Below are 23,522 nucleotides of genomic sequence, written 5' to 3' on the forward strand. Positions count from 1 at the left end.
GGTTTTTATATCAGGGGAAAAAGTAATACCAAAGAGAAATTCAGTCCATTAATAACCGAGGCAGGAATGACATTAACAGCAAAAGAATGGCTGAGGTATTGATTTCCTTTTAAGTCTCTCTTAATTAGAAAAATAAGAAAAAGATATGTGGATAGTAATGAAGACCTTTAAAATATATTGATCAAAACCCGATACAAGACTATTTAAATCATCTTGTTGTTAGGTGAATTAGCTAGTGTATTTATTAACCCACATTTTAAAAAACAATACTTGGTCACAGAGAATAGGGAAGCACCAGAGGCTTGAAATCAGACAACCGTCTGACCAATTAGAAAGTGTATCAAAAGCAATCCTGGCCATGGTTAACTTAATTACTTTATCAGAGATTGAAGTTAAACAAATACAAGTAAAAAGAGAAAAATCTCCAAACAAAGAGGAAGATAATAGAACCAAGACAAACTAAGCCACCTCAGTTTATAAGGAGCAAGCCATGTTAAATACTGGAAATGCTCACATATGTGAGTAGCCCTGCTTAATTCAGTGGCACTACTCATGTATGAAGTTATTCATGTGTTTAAGTGATGGTGTAAACTGCTACCTGTGCTGTGTTACTGGGGAGGGGAAGCTTTATAAAGAGCTGCTGTTAGGTTAGAGTTGGTTGAACCAGTTGTAGGGGTACCGTCTGTTCCCAGGCTGGCTATACTGACTGGCAATCACTTTGTCAACTCACATTGGGGTGAGCATACCTAGTAGAATGAAGGAAAGATACCATGGCCAGCTTAAGGTCAAGTGAGGTTCTTGTGAGCATGTTCAGCAGTAGAAGCAGTTCACTTGTCATTGATATTAAATATACTGCACATGCCTAGTGTAGCAGCTCATGACTGTTTGCTGTCCCTATAAATAAAAGTAGGGAGAGACAGAGAATTCCATTCATGTTCTTATACCAAATCCACCATCATGGTTTTTGAGAACCAGACCTGGTGATAGGAAGAAATCTGCTACAATGAGCAACTTCCAGGCAGGGCATTGGCTGTGGACAGGACGCAATTAGGGGTATGGAATGGCTTCCGTATGAAGAGAGATTAGTAAGACCGGGACTTTTCAGCTTGGAAAAGAGACGACTAAGGGGGGGGTATGATTGAGGTCTATAAAATCATGACTGGTATGGAGAAAGTAAATAAGGAAGTGTTATTTACTCCTTCTCATAACACAAGAACTAGGGGTCACCAAATGAAGTTAATAGGCAGCAGGTTTAAAACAAACAAAAGGAAGTATTTCTTCACACAACGCACAGTCAACCTGTGGAACTCCTTGCCAGAGGATGTTGTGAAGGCCAAGACCATAATAGGGTTCAAAAAGAAATAGATAAATTCATGGAGGATAGGTCCATCAATGGCTGTTAGCCAGGGTGGGCTGGGATGGTGTCCCTAGCCTCTGTTTACCAAAAGCTGGGAATGAGCGACAGGGAATGGATCACTTGATTATTACCTGCTCTGTTCATTCCCTCTGGAGCACCTGGCATTGGCCACTCTTGAAAGACAGGATACTGGGCTAGATGGACAATTGGTCTGACCCAATATGGCCGTTCTTATGTTCAATTGACCAGATTTTATCAATTGCAGGAAACTCCCTCATCATACAGTCACAGTGATCAAAGACCCAGCAGAATATTTAGGATAGTTTATTTCTGGGTGGATGTTCTTTGCTACAAATTCCAAGTACAACCGGAATGTATGCTGAACTTTGTTCATTTTCATTAAAGAAATCATATTTCCTTTGCTGTGTTCAATAACGTGTTAGTACAAATATATTATTTGTATTTAGGTGGTTATTTACCATTATGATGTATTTGTCTTACAAATCACTGAGGGTTTGTTGAAGGCAGCATATTGTGGTGATCTGCCTGCAAAAATTCACTCAAACACGTCAGGACAAAATGCTAGTCCAAATATTGAATGAATCCAATGGGGGTGTGCACAATAACTGGTGTCTCCATATATTTATGGGATGGGAACCTCTATTTTGAAGGGGAAGGTTAACTAAAAATGGAAAGTAAGCCAGACGTTTAAAACTTTCACCCATCTCTCCTTGTCTTTTCAGCCTTCAAGACGTGTCCCTTTACTTACTCACTTTCCATTAAGATCAAGATGGCATGGAATTAATGATTAAACTGATTTTATGATTCATCTCCTGTGGCCCTGTATAATCTTGCAGCACTCCTTGCTATCCCAGGTCTGGGACCCCACACGCACCTCGATCTTGGTCTGAAGCATTCCCTTATATTCCAAACCTTGTCTTCTCCTGAGGGGAAATTATTACCAAATCATTCAGCTCAGTTGACATGAAGTGAAGAGCTAGCATACTAACCCCCTGGTCTCTTCCAGCCAAATCCACGTTCTTCATCCACTGAATCTTCTAGCGGTCCCTGCTGATAACAGAAATCTATAGAAATCCATGGAAAAGGAAAATCCATATCATCTGCAGATTTCACAATTTTCTCCCAAATGATGCAATGCTGTCCTTTTGAGTCTGTAGCTAGATAGATTGAAATAGCTGCATTAAGAAGTGGAAAGCTCCCCTGCATTCAGCTCAATGCGGGCTTAGCTCCGAGTTTCAATTATCACAGTTAAATATTGACATTAACACTTTCACCGCTAATCCTTATATAGGAAGCACCCACATTTTTATGCTTTGTGCAACACGTGTGCTTTCACTGGAGGTGCAAGCTGCATCCCGGACATTACAATGATTTGAAAGACCATTTGTGTGAGAACAAGTCTGCAGGTTTTAAATGGGTAAGAAGTCATACGTTCCATCAAATGCTCTTTTGGGGTCTTCAATTCTCCTGACATTCCTTCCAGATCAAGACATCACACAGGCTGACCGTTTGGTTTTATCCCCTGTGGGAGAGTTTGGGTTCATTTTACCTGTAATAAAAAGGTTAAAAAAAAAAAAGATTTTTATAAAAAACTTTCAGCACACAACTTTCAACTCTCCCTCATTATATTGCTTGTTTTAGACCCACATTCACCCCTCTTGGGGGAGGGGGGAAGAAGGGGGAACCATCTCACTTTCTAACTGTGAAATCAGGAGACACCCAAAAAAAAGGCAGATCCAGAAACAAAAGGTGATAAAGCTTTATAATGACTAGAGAAATGAGCTCTATTTCCTGGTCTGTAAGCATGACAGCCTGAAATATGGACTCCTCAGCTCACAGAAGGCAAGAAAGGCCAGACCTGGTCACTGCTTGCTTGGGACACTTCCAAAGAGTTAGAGATGAAAAAAGGCTACTGGGTCAGCTTGTCCACCTGAGCAGTGCAGTCTTAGTCCCTACAATACGTTCTGCAGTGCTTTACTCACGCTAGTTTCAAATGTCCAGAGTGATGGGCCTTCCAAAACTCTTCTTGAGACACAAATCTGGGGTGTAATAATCCCACAGTTAAGTGTGATATCTAGCCTAAATAGTCATGTTAGGAGTTTCATCCTATTACTCCTAATCATCCCTTGGCCACCACCCTCAACAGTTTCCTTCTTTCCCACTCCTCCCTGATGTCTGTACCCTTTAATACTTATCAAGTTATCCTATCTCCCTTAGGCAGCGGATAGCTACACTAGATGTATTTTGTTCAACATAGAAGATGCTGTTGGGGGAGGCTGCTCAAGATCCAGGGGTAACACATTTATTAAAAATGGAGTTCTCAAGCAGTATAAACTGGAACATCACCCTAGCAGAAATCCCAGTAAGTGGCGGCCAGGCTTCTGATCAGGGCATTACCCCCAGTCTTCACTGGTGAGATCTCTACAACCCACACGCTTTGTATCTAACTCTGTCTGTATCTAATTCTGGTACAGTCTTCTGGAATGTAAACAGCCAGTAAGATTTTTCAAGCCCTGTCACAAAGCTTACTTCTGTCCCTTCTTCGCTGTCTTCTCTTACTATTGACTGAGCCTGAGCCACATAGACTGTTAGAGGCTGGGACAGTTTCTCTCAGATAGTGATCAACACAAGCAATGGGAATCTGGTCTTTCTATGTATTTATATGATGTCATGTGTCTCTACAGTTAAATATAATTAATAGTGACTTTAGAGCAGTGGTTCTCAAACTTTTGTACTGGTGACCCCTTTCACATAGCTAGCCACTGAATGCGACCCCCCCCCCCCTTATAAATTAAAAACACTTTTCTATACATTTAACACCATTATAAATGCTGGAGGCAAAGCGGGGTTTAGGATGGAGGCTGACAGCTCACGACCCCCCCATGTAATAACCTTGTGACCCCCAGAGGGGTCCCGACCCCCAGTTTGAGATCCTTGCTTTAGAGGATGTGTGCACAGGTAAGCCCAAAGGGTTAATACATGCTTGCATGAATCTTTAAAAAAATATATGCATCTAATTCAAAGTATGAAGCTTTGGATAACTGCATTCAAAGCACCTCTGTTGTATTCCAACCTTCCCCTGCCGCCTCAAACATAGCACTGCAGCATTCCTCACTTAGGCCTACATTGAGCCAAGCTTGGAGTTTTAAAATGAAGCCAGTCCCAAAGTTATCTGAGTAGTAAGAAGTGCCTCACATTTTCTTGAAGCACGAATGCCACTCCACATCCATGCCTAAGAAGTTTTATTAAACCCTCAAGCAGCATGTTACTAACAAAGAAACCACATGATCTTATTAATGTAAACCTTGTTCTCCTCTTTCCCCCTAGTCCCCAATTCTCAAGTGTTACCTTGGGGCCTGAACCTTACTCTTGGAATAGCTACATTGATTAGAGAAGGTTGCAAGATCAAGCTCTTTGACTATAAGCATCTTGGGGCAGAGACTGTGATCCAAATTCTAAGGCAATGCTTAAGTTATATCCCTCCTCCACCCTTATATTCAGACTCTCTTAGATCCACTTGCACCCATTGTTGTGGTCACCTACACTTTTGAACCAGCACCTCTTTAGTATTTGTATAAACCTAAATAAGAGACCCACATGCAGAAGTGACCCTAGCTATTTTGCCACCCACTCCCAGCCTGCCCAAAAAAGGCCAGCCAATCATAGCAGAGGTAAAAAAAGCCCAGCAGCACAATGCTACTTGGAAGTTTGTACCCAGGGTGACTGCCCTACTCATCTCCCCCCCGCCCCCCAACTCAAAATGTAGGCCACCCACATGATCACCAAGTTCACTGTTGACTTTAGATTTCTAAGATTTTTGCTGCATTTACTTTATAAATTGATACTAAGTATAAACTTCGAGTGAGTTTTCTTTTTACCATCACATTATTCATATACTACCCCAAATTGTGGTAGGTGACTTACAGCAGTGGTTCTCAACCTTTCCAGACTACTGTACCCCTTTCAGGAGTCAGATTCGTCTTGCGTACCCCTAAGTTTCAATTCACTTAAAAATTACTTACTTACAAAATCAGACATAAAAATACAAAAGTGTCACAGCCACACTATTACTGAAAAATTGCTTATGTTCTCATTTTTACCATATAATTATAAAATAAATTAATTGGGATATAAATCTTGTACTTACATTTCAGTGTATAGTCTATAGAGCAGTATAAACAAGTCATTGTCTGTATGAAATTTTAGTTTGCACTGACTTTGCTAGTGCTTTTTATGTAGCCTATTGTAAAACTAGGCAAATATCTTGGTAAGTTGATGTACCCCCTGGAAACCTCTGAGTACCCCCAGGGTATATGTGCCCGTGGTTGAGAACCACTGACTTACAGTACTGATAAGAAGACACAGCTCATGCCCTAGAAAGGTAACAGCCTCATTTTGACATAACATGTGGGAGTGACAGGGTGGTGGGAGAACTATTTTACAACAGCTAGAGTCAAGGGTTAGAAATATGGGGTCTCTATCACTTAAATTGCCTCTTTAGAGAGACAGGTGGGAGAACAGACTCAACAGTTCTCTAGTTTTGTCACTAGAGGGTACTGCAAGCCCTTAGGTCAACCCATCTGATTCCAATAAATCTACAGATTTCCTTCCTCCGTGGAAGGGGACCAGCAGAGTACCTAACATATACTAGCTGTGCAGAGAATATGCAGTCACTTGAGATGGGGGAGGGGAGGGGAGGGCTCACTCCCAACTTCCCAAATTCTAAGGGTGCCCTCCAAAATGAATCTATTGTGGTCCAGACTAGACTATTCGCATCTTGTTTCAATCTGTTTTAAGTAGCTTTGGGATTTAAATCTCTCTCAAGGCAGAAATATTTCTAAGAATCCAGCTGATGGCTATTTTTTAATCTCATCTTTCTCCCCATTACCCTCCTCATTTTCTTGAGTCTCTTTCCATTTTTTAAAAATGGCAGTTTCAGGCTTATCAAATCTCCCCTCTTCCCCCACGCCAAATGTCCCATTTCACATTCTTTTGGGCATAGAATGATCCCTGATTAAGATGGGTCAGGAAGAAATTACTCCCCTAAAGCAGGGGTCCCCAAAGTGTAGGGTGCAACCCTTGGGGGGGGCACAGAGGAATGTTCAGGGGGTGTGGCAGGGTCTGGGGCACCCCCCACAGCAGGTGGGGAGGGAGCGCCCCCCAGCTCAACTACGGCTCTGCCCTCAACCGCGGCTCCAGCCCCGCTCCCGGCCCCAGCCCCAACCATGGGGGAGGGCGGGTGGGCAGACTGGGTAACAGGGTGCGGGGGTGACTGAAAAAGTTTGGGGACCAATGCCCTAACGTAATTTATTCCCCTGCTATATGAGGTGTTCTGGTTTTGCAACTCTCTCCACAGCATCCAGCATGGGTCACTATCAAAGAGGGAGACTAGCCTGGAAAGTCTATAGGTTTGTTCCAGTCTGTCAACATCTAAACCTTTCAGGAACAAGTGTGTGAAGGGGATTTGCCAGTTCTGAATTCACTTGAGTCACTGAAAACTAACCTGGACAAAGCCACTAAAGGACATGTCGCAAGCACTGATCATGGCCATGTTGCGATAAGTCCCTAGGTTCTAACTCCATGATGATCTCCTCAATGTTTGATTGGGGGGGATGGAGAAGGAGTAGATTATGTAGGATTCCCCCACTCTGTATTCCCTCCTACCATGAGCGTGTCATAGTAACTCTATATCCAGTCAAGTAAAGCTGAGTAGGTTAGCTGGTAGGAGACATCTAAAACCTGTCTGTGCAACTGTGCGCTGCCAATAGGGTCCCTGAAGTACAACAGGGTTCTCTGCTAGCATCTAGGAGGGCTGTGAACCACTAATGCTGCTTCAGCTGGGAAGCAAAGTACCTGTGCCTGGAACCTTTTTACATGGGGAGGTGGGGAATGAGAGAGAGATTCACCCTCCCCACCTCGAGACCATCAGAGGAAGTCACATGAGAAGTGTGAGTCTCACAAAATTTCCCTTTAAAAATGCCTGCAAGATGATTTTGTTTCATTGGCCTCAGTTGCTCTCCTTGTCATTTTAAGGCAGAGAGGAAAAGAAATGGTTGGAGCTGCCCTCACGTGCCTGGACTGGGGGAGCCCAGGGGAACCGTGGTGGAGGAGGTTTACCTGAGGTGCCCGCACTACTCCGAATGCTGACAGGGCTGAAGCTGATCAGGTCCTCACCTGTCGTCTTCACAATCTCAAACTCTTCTCCTGAGATTCCCTCACTGGCAAAAGAATTGGCCTCAGTGTTCATGACTGGGGGCCGTTTAGCTTTCCTGCTGAAAAACTCGCTGCCAAACCTCTTACCCGGCTTGGAGTTGGCTTCCCCGTTGGCAACAGAACTGCCAGCCTCCTCATCCTTCTTGGTGTCACGAATGGACTCCCTGGATTTGGACTTATGTTTCGGATCCCGATAGAAGAAGGAGAACAATCTCTGGGGACTCCGGTTCACTCTCTCCAAGTTCTCGAGAGGTGGCAGAATTTCTGGTAGCACCTGCTCCACCGTGATCAAGTCATTCAGAAACTGATTCAGCCGCTTCTTTGACTCACTTTCCTCCTCATTCTTTTCCAGTTTCCCCTGTGCCTCCTGCCTCTGGCGCGAAGCCCAGAACATTTCACCAGGGGCAGCCCCTGTCACTAGACCATACTTGGGGTTGATCATCTTACGAGACACAGTGGAGGAGCGAAACTCCGATATCCCAGCTCCTGAATGAAAAGGGCTAGCAATGTTCAGCTCCTTGTAGAGATTGACCTCCTCAGAGATGGCGTAGAGCTCACGAAACTCTATGTCAAACATCTCCACATTCTGCCCCGTCAACAACAGGAGGATGTTTCTGTCGATGTGGGATGAGCTCCAAGTGAAACTGGCAGAGAGAAGCCACTGTTAGATTTTTGCATGGAGATAGGGAGACCTGACACCTCTCCAACCCCCAAATGACCACCTCTGAACTCTCAGCATTCAGAAACACATGGCACTGCAACCATGTGACGAGTATCTGACTTGATACTTGAGTGGCATGGTATATATTTTTAAGTCTGTTCTTTATTGTACAGGTGGACAAATCTGGTAGAGAAAGCTGTGTGACCTTAAAGTACAGTTCCCCCATCTGGACAAGGACACTGGTAACCACACTTAACCTGCTGTTGCTGAATTGGCAGGAGGGCTCTCAATACTGCCCAACTAACCTCTTCTAGATAGCAAACTGGCCAAAGTGGATGCTGGGGAATCCCATTTGGCCTTTGGTTGGTGAGGAGGAGGAATTCTCTCATTCAGTGGAACGTTCTGTTGACACAGAGATACTCTATTCTCCAAAAGTCAGTTCTGTGTTCTCTATCGCACATCAGACTTCTACAAAGAGCTCAACTGGACACAGCAGCCTATCTAGGAAATGGACTGGACAACTGTTAGGGAATAAAAAAAGAAGGAGGCTGCTCCCTACCTCCCCTAGGTAAAGCATGTGGTAGACCTTATACAAAGAACATGGGTATGTCCTGGGTGAGTGACCCACCTGTAGGACCCAGTGGCCACTTGTTCACCATCCACCATCAGGAACCGGGAGGCCAAGGTGCCTTTGATCTTCCCTGATGGCATATAGAACCCAACTCCTGTCACAAAACGTACACGGATGTTCTAACAGGAAGGTGAAAAAACAAATCACAACAAATCGTGCATATAGAGAATCAGATAATCCCCCAGCTCCAGGCACCACCACCCCAGTCATCTCATCTCACCTCATCCCATGCTAGAGCTTATTTCACATTGGCCAACAGAACTCAGAAAGGTTGCAGAAGGGATAATCCAAGGCAGAATGTACTTCTGCTGTCTGTCCCAGCTGGTCACTTATTTTCTATACAGGTCACTCCCCTCCATCAATCTGTAGGCCTGTCCAATAGGTTAAATGTGCTTGCAACTCTGCCTGCCCCATTCACCTATTCGTCCCAGCACTCAGAAGACTAAAATGCAGGTGGGACAAAGCTTCCAAAATCTAAGGGAAGAAAATGATCCTCAGTCCCCAATGCTGAGCTGCAGCCTCAGGAGACCCAACCCAGGTGGGGGAGTGAATCAACAGTGGCATTTTTGCACTCTCTGAATCCTGGGTCCACCCCCAGTCACCCATAAGCCACTCTGTCAGCCGAGACTAGCTAGAGCACAATGCATTGTGGCCACATAAATTCCTAACCCCAGCATATTCCTATGCTGGGAGGATGGGGGAAGGGAGATTCTCCTACAGGGAGATCCACCTGGTGTTAAATTAAAGGGGCTGAAATGGAGGCCTCAGGCACTTGTCTCATTTGTTGTCATAGTGATAAAGTAGAGCTTGGTAAAGGGAGGGAAATTAAAAGTCTGGACAATTTTATTATCAGAGACAACAAGAGGAGAGAACATCCCAATTTTCTGGAACATTCCAATAGGAGAGATTCCCCTGGCCCCCCATAATGGAGGTTTCCTCCTAGTCTCCTCCTGCTACAGTAAGAGAACTCCTCCCCTTACCAGTGGGTTGGGAAGGATTCCCAGGCATCTCAGAAATCTAACTGGCCACTGCAAAGAGATCAGCGAGCATGACAGACCACAGAATCCTCTTTTAGAGATTTGGTGGTATAAGGGTCAGTTATACTTAAGTCCTAAGTAGACTAGAAAAATGCTGACTTAAGGCTATATGCCTTTCAGTGTCAGATGTCTGTCTGCACATAACATACAAGAACAGAGATTTGAGCACACAAACAAGGGCTCTGCTGATTTGACCTATGTCATATGTTTAAAGAACCACGCGGCCCTGGCTGTACCAGACTGGATTTCCAGCCATAGGTGAACTTACTGTGACCAAAGGAATCCAGTATTCTTTTAAAATCCTAGTTTTCTGAATATAATATGTAATTTTTAATCTGTTCATCATATCTGTTGTATTTAATCTGTTCAATAGAAATGCTGAAGTGTCAGTACAAATTCTGACTAATAATAAATTATAATACTTGCAATCATATACTACTTAGTATGTTTGAAGTGCTGTGCAGACATTAGCTAATTAACCATCACAATACCCCTATAAGTATTACTACTCTATGTCACGGATGGGGAACCTGAAAAAGTCAAAGTGACTTGCTCAAGGCCTCATAGTGAGTCATGTGTGTGGGATGCTGAAGGCAGGTCAGGGAGAGCACATCAGAAGCAGGGTGTCCTGTTTGGTGTTTATTATAACATTTTTATCCATCTGGTTTTTCACTGAAGATCTTTTTCTATTTAGCCAACCTGGATTTTGCTGTATCCCAGTCAATAGCCCATGATCTGCAAACAGAATTACCTCATTTTTTCAAATCAGTCAAAAAAAGGTACAAGAGGTTATGTGACTTCTTTACCAGGAAGCAATCTGTCTACTGAGAGCAGTCTGTGTGAGCACAAAGCCAGACGTGTTACAACAGTATTTCGAAAGTGGAGGTTTCACTGGATTTGCACATTGCAATTCCTGCTTTTGGTAAAAAGAAGTCAAATTTGATTTTCTTTTAATTACTGTGATCTAAAAATGACTCTTTACATGGGCACAGAGGGAGTAGAAAGATACAACAAAATAATCACACAAATACCCTTTAACAGTGCAGAGACAAAGATATATCGATATGGCTTCATGTGCAGAAAACACAAATAGCATGCGATTTAGTGAATATACCACATCACCTACCTCCAAAAACTTATATTTCTATAATGTCTCTTACTCTGAAAGATCTCAGGGTATTTAAAGATGGATAAATAAACTATACAGAGGGAACAGGATCCCTCCACTGAAATGCACTCACCTCTAGGATGGAGCACTACCATGCTATTAAATAGCTTAAGGGTATATCTACATTTGAGCTGGGAGGTGTGATTCCCAGCTTGTGCAGACGTATCCATGCTAGCTCTGATCAAGCTAGCACTTAAAAATAGCAGTGTGTCGGCAGCAGCCTAGGTGGCCTCTCAAGTTAGCTGCCCCAAGTACAATCTCGCCCAACTCCCTGGGTGTGGACTTAGGCGTCTAGCCTGAGCTGCTGCGGCCACACTGCTATTTTTAGGTGCTAACCCCTAAGCAAGGAATCGCACCTCCCAGTTCAAATGGAAATGTACCCTAAGAGAAAGAATACGATATCCACTTGAAGCAGAGTGCAATTACCTAAATTAAAATATGGCCAGAACAGTTCTTAAGAGTTTTTAAAAAAATTAGAGTGCTATGGGATCATTTAATGATTGCAACTAATCAACATCTTGGTGTTACAGCTTACTTGGAAGATGGCACTTCCAGCAGCAGACCACCCCCCTCTTACCATGCCAGGACCTTAGTTCAATGTGAACACAGGGGAAAGTGCCATCTATTCAGTCATTAGCACCACAACTGCTTGCAGAACGCTGGTGTTCCTTGAAGGTCTCCCATTCAAGTACTGATCTAGCTTGATCCTGCTTAACCTGTAAGATCTGAGGGAAACCCAGCAAAAGGTGATATGGCTACCTGCTATTTAGCTGGGTGAAAGTAAAAACTACTATCCCTGAGAAGGAGATCAACAGAGGTCTGACTTCATTGCAAGGCTGGCAGTGAAGCCCACTCATGGGGGAATAAGGCTGAACTCAAGTATTGAAGTCTCCCCCAATGGCAGCAGGAAGCTAAGTATAAAAGGGGAGTGTAGCTGTTAAACACTTTTTGAAAAAAAAAAAAAAAAAAAAAAAAAAGGCAGAGGACAAGTCTAGACCTCAGCTAGAAGCAGTCCTCCACTTTGTATCCATTTAGAAACCTCTGGTTGCAGAAGCCTTGTTTTTATCCACCACACTCAGGCTTCAGAAAATCATATTCTTTGTATTTGAATTCGCTTTGCAATTACTTCAACCAAAGGAGATCTGGTTTTCACCCTGAGCAATGACCAATGATTTCCTGCTAGGAATCAAAGCAGGTTGGTCATGGCCTCACAGCGGGTTATGGTATGTACATGGAGGGGACCTTTCTGTCTCTCTCTCTCTCTCTCTCTCTCTTTAATGTGAAAATTTTCCTACTGCTTACCCACTAATCCTCAGCAGGTAGACTAGACTCAGACCCTTATTCCAGTTCTGTGCAGGGCCGGCTCTAGGCACCAGCAAAACAAGCTGGTGCTTGGGGCGGCACATTTTTAGGGGCTGCATGGCCGGCGCCAGAATGCCGCCCCTGCCGCCCCTACAAATGTGCCCCGGCTGCCCTAGCTCACCTCCGCTGCTGCCATTCGTGCGCCGCTGCTCGCCCTCCCTCCCAGGCTCTCAAACCTGGGAGGGAGGGGGAGATCCCGAGCGGCCGCGGCGCGCGAAACAGCTGATTCGCACGCCGCTGCTCGCCCTCACTCCCAGGCTCTCAAACCTGGGAGGGAGGGGGAGATCCTGAGCGGCCGCGATTTGCGCGCCGCTGCTCACCCTCCCTCCCAGGTTTGAGAGCCTGGGAAGGAGGGGGAGACTCCGAGTGGCCGCGGCTCGCGCGCCGCTTCTACCCCTCCCTCCTAGGCTTGAGAGCCTGGGGGGAGGAGGCAGGGCTGGGGATTTGGGGAAGGGGCGGAGTTGAGGCGGGGCCGGGGTGGGGTAAGAAAAAAACCGGGGGGGGGGGGGGGAGCGGCCAAAATTGTTTTTGCTTGGGGCGGCAAAAATCCTAGAGCCGGCCCTGGTTCTGTGACACCGGTACATGAACATACTGTAACTGACACCGTCTTGGTGCATATAGGCCTGAGCAGTGGTGCACAAAAATTAGTGACCTCTACCCACAAACCCTGGAAGCAAGCTCTGTAGGCACTCCCATTAGGAGAGCCTCCGGGGTACCTCCCATGCAATGCCTTCACCCAGGAAAAAAACACACACACATATTGGGGTCACAAAATTAGCAGGGAGCTTTAGTCCCAGTCTGGCTGAGATAATAGAAGTGAGTTCAGTAAAGTAACGAGACAGAATTAGATGACAATCAGACAAACAAAATTGACAGGCCCAAATAAGAGTCAGAGAATGACTGAGACCTTTCGGTTCTAGATCAGCTGGAATCCCTGCTCCAGAGGCACATGATTCTCCATGACAAAGTTCTCTCCAATCAGGGATGCTTAGGTCAGTCAGGCACAAACCCTCCTCAGGCCCCTTCCTACTCAGAACTCCCCCTCTAAGGTCATTCCTCTGTCTTCTCCTGCTCCACTCAGCACCAAAAAAACATTTTCTTACTCTCCTGCTTTCCAATATGGCTCCAGTCCCCAGCTCCCCTCTGCCAATCAGAGCACATTGCAGCTAGAAGGGACTCAGTTGTCCATCCAAACAATCTCTGATCCACCCCAGAACTGCAGCAGCTCAGCCCCCTTCTGGAGGCACAAAGGCCCTTTAAGCTCTGGCCTGATCTATACTGAAAAGTTAAATCGACCAGGCTACATCATTCAGAGCCGTGAAAAATTTTACACCCTTAACACCATAGTTAGGTTGGCCTAATCTCCAGTGTAAACATGGAGAAGTCGAAGGAAGAATTCTTCAGTCAACCTAGCTACTGCTTCTTGAAAAAATGAACTATATTGACAAAAAAATCCCCTTTTGTCGACGTAGGAAGTGTCTACACTTGGGCATTACAGCGGAACATCTGTAGCGTAGATATGGCCTCCATTGTACCACGGTATCTTACCTGGATCTGGAAGCTATTGAGATTCATACACTTGCACATCTCCAGGAAGAACTTCACACCCTCCTCATCTAGGATTATATAGACTGGGATCCGGCGCTTGTATGCTGCGTCCACAATATCCTGGAAGATGTCCCGGTCTGTAAACAGATCCATTACCACTGCAATGATCTGGAAGCCAGGATCAGGCAGAAAGAGAGGCAAGTAAAATACAGTATTAGAGATAGGGGTGAGATGGGGACATGCAAACAAACTAATATAAAACAAAAGGGTATGGGTGCCAGGCCAGATGGGTAGAGAGTATACTCAAGGCAGACTAAAGCGTGAGAGAAACACATGCCTGAACACAATTTAGTAACCTCATTACTTCATGGCATGGCTCCCAATGCCTGCACATGTACATGGAAAGAGTTTGTTAGTTCTTGTTGGGAGCTCTCTTGTCATTTCCAGGGAATGCTGCATATTAATCAGAGGCTTGAAGAACAACAAAGCCAGCTGCCCAGTTTTCATCTCCACTGTGAGACCTCTCCACCATGTGTGTCTCACAGTGATTTACCTATATGTGAAGAGACCCTGGAAAACCAAGGTTCACCTGTTCAGCACAAGGGGCCCGAGAAATTGTGGGCAGAGGAGACAGAATACTAAGGGTGTGTGGAGAAGGGGGATTTTGTTTTTCAGTTCCACAGATTCTCCTGAGAACTCTCCTACCTGGGCTGGGTTCACAAGGAATGCATATCTATATCTGACCTATGGGGTTCAAACATACCTGCTCATATTTATAACAACAGAGATGGTTTGGCATTCTGTTCTGCATTTGTTGGTGCTACAAGTATCCTCCCCACCCCCTTTCACTTTAAATGCCCAACAGGATACATTTTTCCAACACAGACTTTATAAAAAAACAATGGAAAAAGCTACATTAACATGCTGTTAAACTCACAAAAGTCTGAACAGTCAGTGGTTACAGGTAATTACAAAGCAAGAAGATTGTTGGCACCCTTTACAATATAGGAAGGTGATCTCAAAGGGCTTTTCTCTGTGGTCCACACCCTACTCTATTCTCCCTTTTTAAAACACTAGAAATATCAAGTCCCAACTTGCCTCTTCCTCCTGAAAGACTTTACCCAGCCTTTGGAAGGCTGTGAATGAATCACCACAGGAAGCTGCTGCTTTCCTAGTCTCATTCATTTACAGTGGGCATGTAAACTTGGGCAGTCAGAGGGCCCCTGCCTACACTAGGCTGGGAACAGAGTTGTCTGTATAAAGTTTAAATTCCATGGGCGCCATTCACAATGGCCAGCCGCATTGTGTTAAACAGAGGTAGCATGAAACTATTTTAAACCCTTTTAAAAACCAATCAGGCAGTATGGGTCCCAGCTCAGTGCAGAGAAGAGCCCCTTTCCTTCAGCTGAAGGTTGGAAGGGGCCCGACTCAGGTTTCAAGGGGTATTAACTACAGCAGGGTAAATAATCCTCACTAGAGAGGCAAACTGAATCTAGGAAAGAGATTGCCCTTGTATGCTCCAAACCATGCCACAGCATAAGAACGGCCATACTGGGCAGACCAAAGGTCCATCCAGCCCAGTATCCTGTCTACCAACAGTGGCCAATGCCAGGTGCCCCAGAGGGAGTGAACCTAACAGGTAATGATCAAGTGATCTCTCTCCTGCCATCCATCTCCACCCTCTGACAAACAGAGGCTAGGGACACCATTCCTTACCCATCCTGGCTAATAGCCAATAACGGACTTAAAGTCCATGAATTTATCTAGTTCTCTTTTAAACCCTATTATAGTCCTAGCCTTCACTACCTCCTCAGGCAAGGAGTTCCACAGGTTGACTGTGCGCTATGTGAAGAAGAACTTCCTTTTATTTGTTTTAAACCTGCTGCCCATTAATTTCATTGGTGGCCCCTAGTTCTTATATTATGGGAACAAGTAAATAACTTTTCCTTATTCACTTTCTCCACACCACTCATGATTTTACATACCTCTATCATATCCCCCCTTAGTCTCCTCTTTTCCAAGCTGAAAAGTCCTAGCCTCTTTAATCTCTCTGCATATGGGACCCATTCCAACGCCCTAATCATTTTAGTTGCCCTTTTCTGAACTTTTTCTAATGCCAGTATATCTTTTTTGAGATGAGGAGACCACATCTGTACGCAGTATTCAAGATGTGGGCGTACCATCTATTTATATAAGGGCAATAAGATATTCTCCATCTTATTCTCTATCCCTTTTTTAATGATTCCTAACATCCTGTTTGCTTTTTTGACTGCTGCCGCACACTGCGTGGACATCTTCAGAGAACTATCCATGATGACTCCAAGATCTCTTTCCTGATTAGTTGTAGCTAAATTAGCCCCCATCATATTGTATGTATAGTTGGGGTTATTTTTTCCAATGTGCATTACTTTACATTTAACCACATTAAATTTCATTTGCCATTTTGTTGCCCAATCACTTAGTTTTGTGAGATCTTTTTGAAGTTCTTCACAGTCTGCTTTGGTCTTAACTATCTTGAGCAGTTTAGTATCGTCTGCAAACTTTGCCACCTCAATGTTTACCCCTTTCTCCAGATCATTTATGAATAAGTTGAATAGGATTGGTCCTAGGACTGACCCTTGGGGAACACCACTAGTTACCCCTCTCCATTCTGAAAATTTACCCTTTATTCCCTGTCCTTTAACCAGTTCTCAATCCATGAAAGGATCTTCCCTCTTATCCCATGACAACTTAATTTACGTAAGAACCTTTGGTGAGGGACCTTGTCAAAGGCTTTCTGGAAATCTAAGTACACTATGTCCACTAGATCCCCCTTGTCCACATGTTTGTTGACTCCTTCAAAGAACCATAGTTAATAGTTCCGCAATTTCACATTTGAGTTCTTTCAGAACTCTTGGGTGAATGCCATCTGGTCCCGATGACTTGTTACTGTTAAGTTTATCAATTAATTCCAAAACCTCCTCTAGTGACACTTCAATCTGTGACAATTCTTCAGATTTGTCACCTACAAAGGACAGCTCAGGTTTGGGAATCTCCCCAACATCCTCAGCAATGAAGACTGAAGCAAAGAATTGGCAGACTCTCTTTTTCCTCACCATACAGACAGGGACTTACCACTGCCAAAGACCATTGCTTCACCAGACCCGTTCTGTTAGCAGAGGATTACACAGCATTTTCTTAAAAGAGAGACAGCTTCCAGCATACTTAGCTACATGTATTTGCCACAGGTGATCACTGATTAGAGAGTGAATAAGCTATACACACAACCACCTCTGTGACATGGGGCCAAATATGGCCAGCTAGTGGCAGAACACTGCCCTGTCATCAGATAGGACCTGGGCTGGAGTTCCTGGTGCAAAGGTGAAGCCAAAGTTCACCTGCTGGGGGGAGGGGGAGAAGAGTTAGTGCTATGTGCCATCATGCAGAGGACCTAGATTTCATTCCTAGTCTCTCAATGCCTGGCCATCATCAGTCCTGCTAATAATAGGGAAACATTTTACAAATTTCTCACAGTTGTGGACACTGAGTTAGCTCCAGTATTAATAACATTCTGAGCCCTAGGTTAGACAGCCTGCCAATTGCTGCTTCAGTTTTAACCAAACTTGTCAATTACACCTGTTGAGTAAGTCTACATGCTGTGGTTAATAGTACACCTCTACCCCGATATAATGCGGTCTGATATAACGCGAATTCGGATATAACGCGGTAAAGCAGTGCTCCGGGGGACGGGGCTGCTTTACCTCGTTATATCCGAATTTGTGTTACCGCAAGCTGTTCATCTGCGTCCCCCGTTACTTGCTGCGGCCCTCCCCGGGGCCCCCCCGCCCCAACTCATCTCCGCTCCGCCTCCTCCCGCAAGCGCGCCACAGCTCCGCTTTTCCCCAGTCTCTACATAAAAGAATAAATAAACGCTCAGCTCCGCTTCTCCTCCCTCCCAGGCTTGCTGATTGGCGCAGCAAGCCTGGGAGGGAGGGGGGAGAAGCGGAGCTGCGGCGCGCTCGTGGGAGGAGATGGAGCGGAGGTGAGCTGGGGCGGGGGGGCCCCGGGGAGGGCCGCAGCAAGTAACGGGCGGGCGCAGAGGAACCGCTCCGCGCTCCAGCTCATCTCCGCCTCCTCCCCAGAGTGCGCCGCCGCCGCTCCGCTCCCCACCCCATATGCGGAATGAATTTTGTTATGTGCACCAATATGGAGGTGATGTGTGACATCACCTTCATATTGGTGCACATAACAAAATTCATGTGGTGGGGGTGGGGCTGAGGGGTTTGGAGTGTGCGAGGGGGCTCAGGGCTGGGGCAGAGGGTTGGGGTGCAGGGGTGTGAGGGCTCCGGCTGGGGGTGCAGGCTCTAGGGTGGGGCCAGGGATAAGGGGTTTGGGGTGCCCAATCACCGCAGGGCTGAAGCCCGAGTCCCCGAGCCTCGCCCCTCCCCGCAGGTGGGTCGAGAACTCACCTTGCTTCTGCAGCATTGTGCCCCACCTGTCTCCAGAGGTGCTGCAGGGCAGCGCATGCAGGAGCAACAGGAAGGGAGGGAGGGAGGGGAAGAGATATTCCCCCCCACCCTCCATCAACGCCCAGGAGGCTGTCATGGCCGCACTTGAGAAACACTGGACTAGACTCTAATGATTACTTCTATGCAGAAAAGCTGGGCCCACGTTCCAGCTTGGTTCTCTGACTTCCCAGCAGAAATGGAGTGTTGCAGGTACAAGCCTGTAGCCAGAGGGCAAGTACTCTATGCTGCCACACACACTCCTTGTTCGGGCAGCTCATTCCCCTGGGGCCTGGGAGTGCTGCTGAGTCCAAACACCATTTGTTAACAGTATGACTGTCGATTAATCGCAGTTAACTCATGCGATTAACTAAAAAAAAAAAATTAATCGTGATTAAAAAAATGAATCTCAATTAATCACAGTTTTAATTGCGCTCTTAAACAATAGAATACCAATTGAAATTTATTAAAATTTTTTGGATGTTTTCTACATTTTTAAATATATTGATTTCAATTACAACACAGAATATAAAGTGTACAGTGCTCACTTTATATCATTATTTTTTATTAAATATTTGCACTGTAAAAATGATAAACAAAAGAAATAGTATTTTGCAATTCACCTCCTGGAAGTACTGTAGTGCAATCTCTTTCTTGTGAAAGTGTAACTTATAAATGTAGATTTTTTTTGTTTTGTTACATAACTGCACTCAAAAACAAAACAATGTAAAACTTTAGAGCCTACAATTCCACTCAATCCTACTTCTTGTTCAGCCAATTGCTAAGACAAACAAGTTTGTTTACATTTACAGGAGATAATGCTACCTGTTTCTTATTTACGTCACCTGAAAGTGAGAACAGGCGTTCGCATGGCACTTTTGTAACCAGCATTGCAAGGTATTTACGTGCCAGATATGCTAAACATTCATGTGCCTCTTCATGCTTCACCACCATTCCAGAGGACAGGCTTCTATGTTGATGATGCTCGTTATAACAAATAATGCATTTATTAAATTAGTGACTGAACTCCTTGGGGAGAATTGTATGTCTCTGGCTCTCTGTTTTACCTGCATTCTGCCATATATTTCATGTTAAAACTGGTGTTGAAGGTGTTTTGCAGGTTTCCTTTGAGGACAAGGACTGAGGGGTCAGATATGGAGTGATCATTTTGTGAAAAGTGTTCGCCCATGGGTAATTGGTATTTTAATCTTTTATCATTTTTCTGTGCAAAAAGTTCATTTGAGAGCATAGTGATTATCTGGTTTCATCCACATAGTTGTTTTGGGGGCATTTAGTGCACTGCATGAGGTACACCACGTTATGATAGACACACGTAGGACCCACGGATCTTGAAAGGTGTGATGTGGGGGGTACTGGTCATTGTAGTGGTGGAGATAGAACAGATGCAAAACCTGCAGATGTTCTGGCAAGGTCTGGTGGTGCTTTGGGTCCTGGTCTGTGGTGAGCTTGCTTCTGAGAAGCTTGGTGAGTTGTTAGAAGGCCAGAAGGGGGGGGGCCCTTGGGAAAAATTTCTTTCAGGATGTGGTTCCCATTGAGTATGGATTGTAATTGTTTAATGATACCCGATATGGGTTCCAGTGTGGGGTGGAGGGTGACAAATAGGGGTGACAGAGGGTTTTTCCCCCCTGTACTGAAGTAGGTTCTCTCGGAGTATCTAAGCAAGCTGTTCCACCAGAGCTGTGACACTCTGAGTACCTTTCCCAGACCTGAAGAGGAGCTCTGTGTAGCTCAAAAGCGTGTCTCTCTCACCAACAGAAAGTGGTCCAATAAAAAAATATTACTTCACCTGCTGTCTCTAATATTCGGGACCAACATGGCTACAACAATGCTCTCTAGGTCAGCTCACATGAGCATAACAGGCAGGTTTATCTAAATAGGGTCAGCAAATGTTCAATGGGTGTTTAACATGCAATCGCCTTCCAACTGGGAGTGGCACAGGTTTTTCAGTTTCTCCAAGTCAGCAAAACCAAAAAAAAACACCCCAGCAACTTTTGGCCTTCAGGCACAGATGCTGAAACAGCCCAATTCCTCACCACCCTGTCCTTTGTCTAGACATTTACACCAGTGCAAAGTGGATGCAAAATAGATGTAAAATGCTACTAACTCAGAATAAAAACATTTCACAGCCACTTTGCATTGGTGTGTGACTACATAAGGTGCAGGTGAACAATTAATTAGGCCTTCATTATTCAAAGTGAGTGAAAGGGGTCAGGGGAGAAGGGGAATATGTAGTTTGAAGAGGGAATCTTTTCAGAAAACTGCTTCCTATCCTATCTCACCTAGCAGATTCATAGTGAAAATCTTTGTGAGAGGTGTGTGTATATGGGGAGACACAAATGGCTTCTATTACCCACAGAAAGCAGCAGGAAGGGGAGGGATCAAGTAGCCTTCCCATTTGCCACCTTTGAAAGTGCCAACACCAACGGAAACCTGTGCAAGAAGAGAAGCCATTTTAAGTGGAATCTCTTTCCTGGAAGCCTCAGCTCAGCTGACATGAGAAATACTCTTGATACATACGTGTTCCATGCAAACTTTTGGAATCTTCCTATTGGTTTGTCTTCGTGGCAGAGAAGTACGTCATTAACAACAGTTCTCTGCCCCCAAAAGATAAATACAGCTATGTATTGGCTCAAATCCAACTGTTTAGCAATCAAGACTGGATTAAGAGAGCATTGAACCACTAAACTATAAATTTAGAAATCCATCAACAAACGAATCTATCTAAATTTACAGAGTTTAAATAGTTTTACCTATATATGAGAGAAAGACAATTGAAACAGACTCAAAATATGTGATTGTCTGAGCCACTGACTCAAACTGACAGTACAAAATGGGCAGCTGATATAAAACCCCATTAGCAATGGGGTATCCAGTCCTGGACATAGATTCTTGATGGAGTCACTTTGGCAAAACTTATATTTTGATTAGCAGTAAAATATCATGAGATGCTGGATAGGATATTAGTAGGTTATAGATCCTGGGGGGCCATAGTTAACTGTCTCCTATTTGCCTTGCATGGTGTCAAGTATCAGGGGGTAGCCATGTTAGTCTGTATCCACAAAAACAAGGAGGAGTCCGGTGGCACCTTAAAGACTAACAGATATATTTGGGCATAAGCTTTCGTTGGTAAAAAACCCACTTCTTCAGATGCATTAGTCTTTAAGGTGCCACCGGACTCCTTGTTGTTTTTGTCTCCTATTTGACACAGCAAGGAAAGAAAATCGATTTATTGTTGGGGTGGTGATGGTGGGGTGTTTTCCCCTCTGCTTTTTCCATCCATGATAACCCTCAAATTCAAGCTCCTTCTCAGAATCCTTTACAGTGAGGCTCTGTCTGCCTATGGGACAGCGCCGGTTCCTGCAGTATTCACGCTCTTCACAGGAGGTGCGAGAAAATTGGCTCAGTGGATGGCGAAGTTAAGTGCTGCTGCCCTCTGAGAAGAGGAACTCAATGGAAACAAGCCACTGAGCAGATCCGCTTCCGCAGGAGACGGAGCACCAGGAGGCAGTGGGAGCCTGTGAGTGCCGCAGCCCGCTGGGGGGAAGGACCCACTCCCAGTGCTTTGGGGTGATGAAGTGAGCGGGGGGAGGGGACACACCTACCCTCTGTGCCCGCTGGATCATCTCCCGAATGACCTGTTTGAGGTGCGGTGCGTTCTCCTCCTTCTGGGGGTGGGTGAAGAGACTCACCCGGCTGATGCCCCGGTAAAAGTTCTTGTCCGTCCAGCCCAAGTCCAGCGGCGGCACCTCCGTGTCGGAGCACTCCGGCCAGTAGGCCAGCGAGACGCCTTCGCCGCCGGCCCCGCCGCCCTCCAAGTGCGCATCGTAGCGGCGCCAGCAGTCCGGCAGGGCTCGCAGCTCGCGGCTGGAGAGGAAGTCCCGCAGCTGCCCCTTCTGCAGCTGCTTCCGGTAGTCCGACTCGCCGTTGGCGACCAACCCCTGCAGCGCCCGGCGCTGCTCCTCGCTGTAGTAGAACCTGGCCTGGGCCTCGGTCACCTTCTCGTTCACGTGCGTGTCGTCCAGGCAGATCAGCTGGGAGTCCGCCATACTCGCCGCTCACCTGCTGCCGCCCGGGCCGGGAGACGGGGCGGGGCCGCCTCACCTGGCCGCGGCCGGCGCCCGCCCAGCTGGTGGAGCGGCGGCTGGGGGCGGGCTTGTCCCGGCGCCTCTGCCCCCGCGCCGCGCAGCTACCTAGCTCTGTTGCAACCCCTGCCCTTCGGGGCAGCGCGGGGCCTGCTCCCGGGATGGGCTGGCCAGCCCCTGCCAAAGCCCGGGGCACCACCCAGCCTGCACGCAGGGGTGTCCGCGGAGGGATCAGTGCCCGTGGAGCTGGGGGACAGGGCAATGCTTTGTGACTGGCCTGCAAAGCCCCCCTGGAAGCCACACGTCTTTAGATAAGGGCATGGACTCACTGGCCACCCCTCGGCTCCAGTCACTGTCTGTCCAGTGGTGCCTCAGCCATTGGGCAGCCGCCACTGGGGCTCCTCAGCCACTCTGTGCTCCATGGCTATGTGCCATTCACTCTGCCTCCAGCCACTGCTGGGAAGGGGAGGGCTCCTGGGCTCCAGGCCTGGAAGTGATTCTCCTGTACAACTGGGTTAGAAGCATTCCCGGTTTTCTGATATAGAGCTCTGATGGGTAGCAAGATGTCAGACCATATACCTGGCAGTGGGCCTAAGAACATAAGAATGGTGATCACCAAGTCACACCAAAGGTCCATCTTGCCTAGTATCCTGTCTTCCGACAGTGGCCAATGCCGGATGCTTCAAAGAGAATGAATAGGGCAACCATCAAGAAATCCATTCCCTGTGGTCCAGTCCCAGCATCTCTCAGTCAGATTCCTAGGGCCACCCAGCACATGGAGTTGCACCCCTGACCATCTTGGCTAATAGCCACTGATGGACCTATCCTCCATAAACTGATCTAATTTTTTTAATTCATTTATACTTTTGGCTTTCACAGCATCCCATGGCAATGAGTTCCACAGGTTGACTCTGCATTGTGTGAAGTAGTACTTCCT

General features: G+C 45.9%; 1 protein-coding gene across 1 annotated transcript; it reads right to left on the reverse strand.

The window, feature by feature from the left end:
- Positions 1-2,862: 2,862 nt before the first annotated feature.
- On the reverse strand, positions 2,863-22,549 carry FAM83F (family with sequence similarity 83 member F). The gene is made up of 5 exons (XM_065397428.1): positions 22,106-22,549; positions 13,999-14,166; positions 8,881-9,002; positions 7,496-8,235; positions 2,863-2,927 (listed from the first exon to the last, which is right to left on the reverse strand). Exons 1-5 carry the CDS (start codon positions 22,547-22,549, stop codon positions 2,863-2,865), a joined length of 1,539 nt encoding a protein of 512 aa, XP_065253500.1.
- Positions 22,550-23,522: the final 973 nt, after the last annotated feature.

This window comes from Emys orbicularis, chromosome 1 (genome assembly GCF_028017835.1).
Source record: "Emys orbicularis isolate rEmyOrb1 chromosome 1, rEmyOrb1.hap1, whole genome shotgun sequence".
Lineage (NCBI taxonomy): Eukaryota > Metazoa > Chordata > Testudines > Emydidae > Emys > Emys orbicularis.

Bases quoted from the DNA above. Each gene is read 5' to 3' on its own strand.
- FAM83F (XM_065397428.1), bottom strand. From the start codon at position 22,549: ATGGCGGACTCCCAGCTGATCTGCCTGGACGACACGCACGTGAACGAG. The intron at 14,167-22,105 runs GTAGGTGTGTCC...CCTGGCTTCCAG, and splicing joins TGATCCAGCGGGCACAGAGG to ATCATTGCAGTGGTAATGGA. The intron at 9,003-13,998 runs GTAAGATACCGT...CCTTCCTGTTAG, and splicing joins TCAATAGCTTCCAGATCCAG to AACATCCGTGTACGTTTTGT.